The sequence below is a fragment of the Bison bison genome, unplaced genomic scaffold (assembly GCF_000754665.1).
Source record: "Bison bison bison isolate TAMUID 2011002044 unplaced genomic scaffold, Bison_UMD1.0 scf7180017854783, whole genome shotgun sequence".
NCBI classification, from domain to species: Eukaryota; Metazoa; Chordata; class Mammalia; order Artiodactyla; family Bovidae; genus Bison; species Bison bison.
Window position 1 is genome coordinate 7825 of NW_011485356.1, and position 11636 is coordinate 19460.

Genomic DNA, 11636 nt, shown 5'->3' on the forward strand with positions numbered 1-11636 from the left:
GAATGACACGCTGCTGCGCGCAGGTACGAGGGGCTCAGGGCCGCCCTCATCTCCCCTCGGGCTGGAGTTGGCTTCCCACGAGGAGAGGAAAATGGGGTCCCTGTGGGAATAGCGCCCCCACTTCTTATCTGAGGAGGCAGGAATGCGCCCAGGTTTTCATATTCTGTACAAGACGGTGACTCGCCAGTAGCTTCATTTCTCCTGAAGGACAATTAAGGAATCCAGTGCCTTTGGGGAAGAAGCAGGAAACCATCCCTGAAATAACTGGTCAGTGGTGCCCTTTCACCCTGCCCGCCATCTTGTGACCCATGACTTTCTCAAGACCTGTTCTCAGACCAAGAGCATCATAAGAGGCCAGACTCCAGCTTTTCTGAGTCATTCAGTTTCCAACAAAGTCAGGACCATGGCTCTGTATTCTCCCCCTTAAGGTGGAGCATCCTACCTTAAGAGCCATTCTACCAGTGGCTCTCACCCTGACTCCAGAACTTTACAAGAACTAGGAGATTTCCCCACACACCAGAGCCCAGGCTGGTGTTTGTGCTTTTTCTTTTCAAACTCATTCTCTCATCATTTCTCAGAATGATCACGTGATCCTTCCTCCGTGGCCCATGGAAGTAACATAAAGTGTGAATTTTCTGATTCTTCTTCCTCAGACCCTCCAAAGACACATGTGACCTGTCACCCCATCTCTGGCCGTGAGGTCACTCTGAGGTGCTGGGCATTGGGCTTCTACCCTGAGGAGATCTCACTGACCTGGCAGCGTGATGGGGAGGACCAGACCCAGGACGTGGAGCTTGTGGAGACCAGGCCTTCAGGGGATGGAACCTTCCAGAAGTGGGCGGCCCTGGTGGTGCCTTCTGGAGAGGAGCAAAGATACACGTGCCATGTACAGCATGAGGGGCTTCAGGAGCCCCTCACCCTGAGATTCGGTAAGGATGGGGATGGGATGGAGCTTTTCTCAGATAAAGCAGGAGCCCTTCAGGACTCAAAGGTCAGGACTCAAGCCTGAGGTCAGGGCCTTTTCCTTTTCCTCCACAGAACCTCCTCAGACCTCCTTCCTCACCATGGGCATCATTGTTGGCCTGGTTCTCCTCGTGGTGGCTGTGGTGGCTGTGGTGACTGGAGCTGTGATCTCGAGGTAGAAGTGCTCAGGTAGGGAAAGGAGGGAGGGATCTGAATTTTCTTGTCTCACTGAGGGGTTTCAAGCCCAGGTAGAAGTTTGCCTGCCTTGTTCCTGGGAAATACCATCCACACATATGGGCTTGCTGGTCTGGAGCTGATGCTAACATTGACCCTTTTGTAAAGTACATGTGAAAATGAAAGATAGATTTTTCACCTTCATAATTCCAGTTGGGGTCTGTTTCTCAGCACTTGAAGGTCAGAGGGGAAGGTCCCCACTGAGTTCAGACCTCTAGAAGGGTTGGAGATGGTCCAGACCCCCCACATCTCCTTTCTTTATATTCCTGATTCTGTCCTGGATTTTTGGTTACAGTTCCAGAAAGTTCTCTGGGGTCCAGAAGTAGGGGGTTTCTTTAGGATATCATGATTCAGTCTTCTCCATGGATTCTCCATGATGTTTTCTTCTTGCAGATGAAAAATGAGGGAGCTACACTCAGACTACAAGTAAGTGCAGAGAGGATGCGATTCCTGGGACCCTTCTGAGGGTGCAGACAAGAGGTCATGGGGGCTCATCCTCCTCAAAGTGCCTTCTCTAGTTTCTTTCCCGTGGATTCTGACCACATCCTGGTCTTTTCTCCCCCAGGCAGTGAACGTTTATCAGACCAGAGCTCTGATGTGTGGGACCAGAGCTCTCATGGATCCTAGAGGTGAGACCCTGGAGGTTCTTGACTGGGAGAGGAGTTGGTGCAGGGGGGACACACTGGGTGGTGGGGGTCTTTGAGTGGGACATGTGAGCATGTGGGGGGCTGTGGAGAATGTGAGCCCTTACATGACTGACCTACACTGGTTCATGATTCTTTTCTGTCACAGTGTGAAACAGCTACCTCGTGGGGACTGAGTGATGCAAGACTCCATATCCCACCCCTGCATTATGACTTGAAGATCTGACTTCTCTTTCTGCAGAAGTCATCTGAATGTGTCTGTGCTGCTATTAGCATAATGTAAAGAAGTGGTGAGCCTGGCCCTCCTCTGTCCACCACGACCCCTGCACACCCTGGACTGTTTTCTCTGATGGTCCTTCCTGATCCAACAGAGGCCAGGCTGGGCTGTCTCCCTCTTTGTCTTAACTTCTTTTCCTTTTTCATATCTTATTGAAAATCAGAATCCAAACTACAGATTTCCCCCATAGGTCCTCATCAATCTAGTCCCCTAGTGTTTGCCTGTGTGGGTCTGTTTTGTAAAACTTAACAAATGTTTGTACAGTTTTAGTATGTCTAAATGTCTTTAATAATATTAAATTTAGTAAAAGCAAAGAAATTGCTTTTCTTTTACGATCATTTTAGTCATCTTCATATATGCTTTATCCTTACTAACCAAGTCTTTTATTTCATTTTTCTTTTTTTTTTTAATTTCCCTCAAAATATCAATGTTACTGGTTTCTAAGAACTCATTTATGGCTAAGGATAGTAGCTATTTGTCATGCAGTGTAAATGAAATACCATGTTTTATTGCCACCTGGTAAGCCCTTAAAGCAGAGTCTAATTTGGGCTTATATTTGGTTAGAAAATAGGACCCATAAGTCAACAATAATTGTTTTCTGAAAAGAAAAATATCCTGTGATGTAGTGTGAAGGAGGGTTGGTTGCCAAGAAGGGAAGAACAGCACTTGTGAGAAACACACAAGTGGCACTGATGTCAGTGTGAGTAGATGTTATGCTGTAGCTACCACAATACAACATTTGGCCTGAGGTCACATTATAAAGATATAGGGAGGTGCTTCACATTGATCCTGCTTTCCAGGTGGCTCCGTGATAAACAATCCATTTGCCAGTGCAGAAGACTTAGGAGATGCAGGTTTGATTCTTGGGCTGGGAAGATCCCCTGGAGAAGGGAATGGCAACCCACTCCAGTATTCTTGCCTAGAAAATTCCATGGACAGAGGAGCTTGGGGGGCTACAGTCCATGGGTCGCAAAGAGTTGGACGTGAATGAGTGACTGAGCACAGACACAGCACATTACACTGACCATCCATTCATACCAGCTGCATGCCACATACATGACACAGTGTTTTATATCTGGGAAACATCACTGACGTTAAAGAGAAAAGTTGCTGGCCTCATGGAGCATGTATTCAAGTGCTAGGAGACAGACTATGTCTTATCAGTAGGCTAAATAAGGAAAGCGTTCTGTTGTGAAAGGATGGGAAGAACAGAAAGATGCACTGAGGAAGGTGATGCACAGTGTGAGTGTGAGGACAAGGAAGGTGGCTGTTGTACTAGGGTGGTCACTGTGGGTCTCACCGGGAAAGTGGCCTTGGGGAAAGATTTAAAGGACAGGCTAGTTACCCCCGATGACTGGAGGAGGTTCTTTCCAGGCAGGGGGAACCTCCAGGCAAATGCACCAGGGCAGGAGTGCCGGGAGCCACCTCGGGAGATCCCACCCATGACAAAGGTCATGCGGAAGAGACCTGACAGGCAAAGGTGGATCAGGCCTCGAAGGACCCCTGAATCTGCTCGAGCATCTACCCCAAAACCAGAATCTGTCTTACTATTTTGTGCCTTTCACCAACTCCTCTGACATTAACAGGGGGCTATCCCTGACCACCTTTCTCTGGAAAAAGTCAACTTAGGGCTTTAGTTAATATGTCTCCTGGGCATGATAGGAGTGTTTCAATTCAAACCCCTCTGATGGCTTTCTAGCTTGCCTGGCAGGTTTATCTATACTCTTGCAATTAACACACATGATTGTTCACAGCCTCCCAACCGTGAGAGACATTCTAAACATTCTAAAACATTCTAAAAATATAGAGCCTTTTGAAGAGTTAAAAACTATTAGAGTAGTGCTGGTGTAAGATTTCATTGTTGAGCCAATGCTTGCTGCCAAGTTCCCATATCCCTTATCCATTGTACACCTGGGAGTGCATTAGTTAATGTAGTTGGAATGTAAGAAAAACAAGTAGCAGCCTTGGAATTAACCTCATCAGACCTTTGAGCTAATTGGTTCTTTCTCTCTTGTAACCTGCCATACCTTTGCTCTATGAAATGTCAACTTTGTTCAGTACTTTTTGAGGGTGATGCAGATTGGAAAAATAAAGAAAAAACACTTTAAAGGAGAAAACAAGTTTTCTGGTTGACCAACCTTTATCAGAAAAGAGTCATAAAATGTTGGCAGGCCACAGGGCCAGAAGATAATGTACATAACACAAAGACCCTTGTAAATGAAAAGCTATGCAAAAAAACATCCTGGTCCCAGTGAAGGTCAAACTGATGTCATGTTGAGCTGCCTCTGTATGACTGTGTCCTTCACTTCTGAAAATGTGTAATTCAGGGTATAAAAGCTCCTTTTGAAAATAAAACTGCAAATCCCATTTCTCCAGAGCTCTGGTCTCTGTGTCTTTCTTTTTCTCTCTTTTTTTTCTTTAGGCTGACCCCTTGGAACAGAGAGGCTCTCTGAGTTCACTTTTTTTGCCTGGGCTTCTAAGACCCAATCGGGAAGGCACCCTGCATCTTCACCCAGGGGAGAGGGTGCCCTGAGTCTTCACCCCACCGAGAGGCGCCTGCGGCCTCCGTGAACAGAGTAAGTCCTGTGTCAGGGACTTTATTTGGCTTTCTGTGTAAACCAAGGAATATCAGCCTCCTGTTTTCTCTTTATTCTTTATTCTCTTATCGTTCGACCCCGGACTATCAGGTTTCAACCCATTATAAGACCTGTGTCATCTCTCTCTCACTGACGCCGTCTTTCCTGAGGGTACCCTAGGATCCTGCTGGGGCTGGACCCCAGCACAGGAGGATGTCCGTGTGTTTCTGTTAAAGTGAGGAGGCCAGTATGGCTGGAGCAGATTAACTGAGATGAGGTCAGAGGTACAGCCAGACCTTGTAGGCCTGGAGGGTGTTGGAAGTGTTTTGACTTTTGCTCTGAGTGAGATGGGAGTTATAAGATTGTTTTCAGCAGAAGAATGTGGTACGACATTTATTTTTTGATATTTTAACTTTATTGGAGTATAGTTGACTTATAATGTTATAGAAGTTTTGGGTGTACGGCAAAGTGACTCAGTTATTGATATACATACACTCATTCTTTTTTAGATTCTTTTCTCATATAAGGTATCACAGAATATTGAGTAGGGTTTCCAGGGCTATACAGTAGGTCCTTGTTGGTTATCTGTCTTTTCTGTAGTAATGTATGTATGTTCATCCCAGGCTTCTGATTTAATCCTCCCCACAACATGTTCCCTTGGGAACCATAAATCTGTTTTTGATATCTGTTAGTCTGTGTCTGTTTTGTAAATAAGTTCAGTTGTATCTTTTAAAAAAACTAAATTCCACATATGAGTGATATCTCAGGTGGAATCATTGTCTTTCTCTGACTTACTTCACTTAGTGTGATAATCTCTAGGTCTGTCCTTGTCACTGCAAGTGACATTATTTATCCAAATAGGTCCAAGATGGCAGAGGAGTCAACTTCTGCTAGACCCTGAGCCTCAGGATGCACTCCACATCAACAAGCTAAATGACACGCCCACAGGTGCTGTGACGGTTTCAAGGCAGATCATTAAGGTCAAAAGTCTGACCACGGTCCATTCCTTGAAATCCCACCACTTTCCCAAAATAGCTGGAATACTCCTCCCACTCATTAGCCTATGAAATCACCCACTCTCATAAAAACTGACAACTCCATGGCCTCTTGCGACTCTCGCCTTCTGAGATGGCTTACACAGTATCTACAGAGTGTGTTTCTATCTAAAAAAATCCACTTTTTACCTATCACTTTGTCTCTCACTGAATTCATTCTGAGAAGAGACATCAAGAACCTGAGAATCAGTAAGTCCTGAGACCAGATGTGATGTCAGTTAAAAGAATGTGGATTTGAGTCCCAATCTGAGTTGCCCAGTTTCACTTGGATTCTTTGTCCCACATCTTAGCTTCCAGATCTTCAGCTCAGACTCCCCAGGGCTCTGCCCTCCCCTTCATGTGATCATAGTGCAAGAAGGCCTAACCATCCAAGTGTCCACCAGCAAAAAAGCTGGCCTGCACAGATCCATCCTGGGACAGCACCGTGATGTTGTAACAAAGACTGTTGGATCCTGGGGAAGGAAGAACCACAGATGAAGCTGCTTTCTGGAGACAAGTGCACATCAGATGTTTCACAGACAAGTTCTGTGTCCTGACCTGCTCCAGGTGCTGAGGATGCAGAACATGCATGTGTACAAGGGACCAGAATGAGGATTTCCATACGGGAAAAATGGGAAAGAGAAGGAGGGAGAAGGGAATCGAGGAGTGGAGGGAGAGGGTGGAGATGGACACACGTGTAGGACAAGTGCCAGGACAGGGAGGCACCGGCTCCCTAAGGGTCCAGGCAGGAGGGCAAGGGGAGAGGCAGGAAGAGCAGGGTGAGGGGAGGTGGAGTCAGAGGGAGGGAAGGGCAGTGTCAGACCCAGGACCAGAGGGATCCCTGCTCAGAGGGGAGCCAGGTGAGATGGAGAGAGAGGGCTGCTGCCCCTGGTGTAGGCTCATCATGGACAAGGTGGGCTCCAGGGAGGGTGAGGCAGGAGGCAGAGGGGCCTGAGGGGCTGGGCTGTGGCCTCAAGAGAGATGAAGGTGGGCCAGTAACTTGGGGGAGGTGAAGGAGTGGGTCTGGGTGCAGAGTGCAAAGAGGCATGGAGAGGCCCTCTAGGGAAAGACCAGTTGACCAAGTGGCATAAAACAAAGATTTTGTTGAGGTAGTGAGAGCCTGCTGGTATCCAGGAACCAAAGAGAGGGTGATGAAAGCCAAGGAGGTGGGCAGTGGATCAAGGGCAGTACTCCCACTGTGGAGGAGGGGCAAGAGGCTGCAGAGGAGATAGTGGTGAGGGCCTGGGACTGGGGCACAGGGCATCTGTTAAACGTCTGTTACCCAGGGTAACCCCCCTTGGGTTAGGGTGAAGACAGGAGAAGAGAGGTGCCCTGGGTGAGGGAGGGTGAGAGTGAGGTGGTGATTTGGGGAACCACAAGAGTGGGCCTGTTATTAATTACTTGGTGAGGGCCCAGGGCACTCCGACCAGGGTGGGAGCAGGGCAAGGTGCCATGGGGGGAGCTGGAGAGGGACCAGGGCAAGTGGACTCCAGCACCTGTGGCCTGGAGAGTGGAGGGATCCAGAGGGTGAAGTTTAAGATGCAGGAGTGGGGAGGGGCCGTGTTGGGGGAAAGGACCACCTTGGACGAGGGCCAAGAGGGGCGGAGGTAGGAAGATGGGTGTCAAGTGGGGGACAGGTCCTCCCCCAGGGGCTGGGCACTTTGCTCAAGGCCCAGGGATCATTGGCAGGAGAGCTCCCCTGGTGAAATAGGGCAGAGGGTGGAGGGAAATGCCCCTGAGCAAAAGTCACCCCGGGTGGGGGGTGGAAAAGAAAGGCTAGTGAAAGCTGAGGGGAGGTAGGAGCCTTGCAGGTGACTGATTCTCGCAGGAGAAGACCCATGAGGGGAGGGGAAGGAACTGTGGTGGGAAAGGGGATACGGGGGTGGGGACGCCCTAGGAAGGGATCAGAGAACTGTAGAGAGGATGGGGCAGCAGGGAGCGGAGGGCAAATCCCGAGGGGGCACAGGAGATGGCAGGGGAAGAGGTGCGAAAACAGTTGTGGAACACCAACACAGCAGAAAATTTGAGTTCACGTTATGGGGAGGTGGGATGTGAAGAGGGAAGTGGGGAGTGGAGACCACAGAAATCGCAGGAAGAATCCTTTGGCCACAAAGCCACCAGACTTTAATTTCTGTCTGTGAAAATAATCAATAAACAGTCTGTAGTAATAAAAATAGAATGGAGTTTTATTTGAGCCAAACTGACTAACCTGTAAACCAGCTACTCAGATAACTCTGAGAAGCTGGTCCAGGGATTCAGAGTTTTCAGCACAGCTGAGTATTTTTTGTTGCTGTTGGTTTATTTTGTTGTTTTTGTTTTGGGGTTTTGTTTATTTTTTGGTGTTTTTTAGGCACACCAAAATCTTAGTTCCCAGACCAGAGACTGAACCCGGGGCCAACAGCAGTGAAAGTGCTGAGTCCTAACCCCTCCACCAGCAGGGAATTCCCTTTCACCACAGTTGTATATCTTGTCAGCGCAAAGAACATTCAACAAGTTAGGGATAGATTTCTCCAAGGTTTAAAAAACAAACCCAAATAGACCGCACGTGCGGCACGAGCAGCATGGCCTTGGCACTAGGAGGTGAGTCTTATCATGAAAGGAGGACCAGGGTCTGCGGCCCAGAAGAGGGGCATTCAGTTTTTAGGAAGTGTGGTTCAGGGCCCTTGTGTCTTTCCCAGAGCTCCTGGTCGCTAGAAAAAGACCTTTAACTCCAAGGACTGAGGCCCCCTGAGCACAGTCGGCCTGGAAACTCCTTGACTCCGAGACCAGAAATGAGAAGAGGGCAGAACTGGGAACAGGAGGAGAGGACAGCACTCAGGGGCCTCGGAGGGCGCTCCATGACTGCTGGGAAGTGGTCACCTGAGCCTCGGCCCTCCAGGAGCCCTTGCAGGCCTCTGACAGGAGCAACGCGGGAGGTGGGGGGCAGCCTTCCACCCAGGGGGTCAGAGGACGGAGGTGTGTGAAGAGGAGGAAGGCGGGCAGGGCAGGTGCAGCAGGGAGAGCAGCGGCTGGGAACTGGAAAGAGACAGAAAAGCGGGATGTGCTGTGGTGGCAACAGGTGGTCGCAGCAGGCCGCATGTAGACCTCGGCCGCTTCTCGACCTTACCTTGCCCCCCACGCTCCCCATCCTCGCGCTCCCCCCACCCCCCCAGGCCCCACATGTGAGATGCGCCGCATGTGAGATGGTCCCCACGACACGCACCGAATCCCACCCACACCCCTGAAACCGCCCCAGGCTCCCAGCTGAGGACCTCAGTGAACCCCACTCACCAGCGCGGTAGCCGGGGGTGTAAATAGGCAGCGCGGGCTAGAAACGGAGGGACGATGAGCCGCCCCGGCGGCCGCTCGGAGTCTGACCACTAGAGGGCTCTGCTTCTCGCCGGGAGATGCCGCCTCCTGGCGTGTGGTCAAGAGAGCGCTCTGCTCAGTTCCTCTGAAACTGGCTTCTCCTTCCTGCACCTTCCTCTTTCTAGCTTGTTCTATTCTTTTTCGCTTTTTACGCTCACCTTCAACCGTTGGAGGGTTTTAGCTGTGCTGGCCCAGGACCTGGGCATTTTTACCTTTTCTGTGGCAGCTTCTCAGGGGCCTGTCTGGGGCTGTGATGGGAGGCCGTGATGCAGTGATGGAGGCCATAACCCCGCCTTCTCCCCTTGGCTTCGTGGGACTGGGGCGGTTAGGCGAACACCCCAGCTAAGACAGACACGTGCTTGAATTTAACACACACGGTTGAGTTCCTGTGTTTCCGCACCGGGCTTCTTAAAAGACAATAGTGTATCTCTTCAGACGGAATTTCATCCAGGAAAAAAAGTGTCCTGGAAGTACTAATGTTCCAGGAATTACCCTCAGGGCCTGGACTAGACAGATGTTTCTTTTGTTTTAATGATATTTTACACCACCTAAACTCATTAGGAAACCCACTGAGGTGAGAAATGCTTCTCATTAAAACAATCCAGGTAACTTTTCCAGTAACCACCTACATTAGCCCACTAGCTCCCCTCCTTGCTGAAGGCCGTCCCTGGATTATCTTCTAAATCCATCAGTTCCACACTCTCTGGTGACCCTTTATGTTTCTCAGCTCTTCACAAGCAAACTAGACCAGAAGACTGCTGAGTCTTCAGCCACAAGCATTGGCTTGGATTAGACTCAAAGCCCTTCCTCTTCAAAGGGAAGCACTTCCTCTTCAAAGGGCAGCACTTTGAAAACTAGGAATCTATCACGTTAGTCATGATGGAAAGAGATTTCTGGAGTTTCAAGTACCAAGTTTACCGGAGAGGGAAAAAAAGGTTGATTCCCACTTTCGATAACCTGCTATAGTACCTGAGATGCTTTCACTGGGATAAGTTGGTTGAAGGTTGAGTGGGACATCTCTATTTTTGCAATAATTTTTGGTGAGTTTAGGATTATTTCAAAACGAAAAGGAGAGAATCAGGGAGAGGAAGCAGAGGGAAGAGAAAGGAGGTGGCGGGGAAGAGAAAAAAGAGGAGGAAGAGGAGGGACATTAAAAATGTCCTCCATGAAAAACTGAGGACGTTTCAGGGAAAGGGGCTGTCTTTATTCCTGAGGTTTTGGCCCCAACTCTATTGTGACTTCCCACCTGAGTGAGTGAGCTGGATTAGTGACCATGCCTGATCACAGTGACTTTTTCCTAGACAAGAGGCTGGGCTGTGTGGAAGCCTACCTCACCATGCTCTGTCATGTCCCATAAGTCCTTCCCTCTTAGGCCTCCACAAAAGGGGCACTGAGTCATCAGGAAGACTGTGGAGCTTATTTTTAAATCCACCGTATGTCTTAGCGCTTAACGTGTATTATGTCCCACCACAACAGACAACACAGAAATACAAAGGATCATAAGAGACTATTATCAACAATTATATGCCAATAAAATGGACAACGAGGAAGAAATGGACAAATTCTTAGAAAAGTACAACTTTCCAAAACTCGACCAGGAAGAAATAGAAAACCTTAACAGACCCATCACAGGCACGGAAATTGAAACTGTAATCAAAAATCTTCCAGCAAACAAAAGCCCAGGTCCAGACGGCTTCACAGCTGAATTCTACCAAAAATTTAGAGAAGAGCTACCACCTATCCTGCTCAAACTCTTCCAGAAAATTGCAGAGGAAGGTAAACTTCCAAACTCATTCTATGAGGCCACCATCACCCTAATACCAAAACCTGACAAAGATCCCACAAAAAAAGAAAACTACAGGCCAATATCACTGATGAACATAGATGCAAAAATCCTTAACAAAATTCTAGCAATCAGAATCCAACAACACATTAAAAAGATCATACACCATGACCAAGTGGGCTTTATCCCAGGGATGCAAGGATTCTTCAATATCCGCAAATCAATCAATGTAATACACCACATTAACAAATTGAAAAATAAAAACCATATGATTATCTCAATAGATGCAGAGAAAGCCTGTGATAAAATTCAACACCCATTTATGATAAAAACTCTCCAGAAAGCAGGAATAGAAGGAACATACCTCAACATAATAAAAGCTATATATGACAAACCCACAGCAAACATTATCCTCAATGGTGAAAAATTGAAAGCATTTCCTCTAAAGTCAGGAACAAGACAAGGGTGCCCACTTTCACCATTACTATTCAACATAGTTTTGGAAGTTTTGGCCACAGCAATCAGAGAAGAAAAAGAAATAAAAGGAATCCAAATTGGAAAAGAAGAAGTAAAACTCTCACTATTTGCAGATGACATGATCCTCTACATAGAAAACCCTAAAGACTCCACCAGAAAATTACTAGAACTAATCAATGATTATAGTAAAGTTGCAGGATATAAAATCAACACACAGAAATCCCTTGCATTCCTATACACTAATAATGAGAAAACAGAAAGAGAAATTAAGGAAACAATTCCATTCACCATTGCAATGAA

General features: G+C 47.8%; 1 protein-coding gene across 1 annotated transcript in view; it reads left to right on the forward strand.

Annotated features, from left to right (window-relative positions):
* Positions 1-1142, forward strand: part of LOC105001113 (BOLA class I histocompatibility antigen, alpha chain BL3-6-like) — a gene marked incomplete at its 5' end in the record, with an annotated part of 2176 nt that extends 1034 nt beyond the window's left edge. The window contains 2 exons of the mRNA XM_010857261.1: positions 654-929; positions 1039-1142. Coding sequence (XP_010855563.1) covers positions 654-929; positions 1039-1142 — 380 coding nt within the window. The remainder of the gene's footprint in view (positions 1-653; positions 930-1038) is intronic.
* Between the last annotated feature and the right edge of the window lie 10494 nt (positions 1143-11636).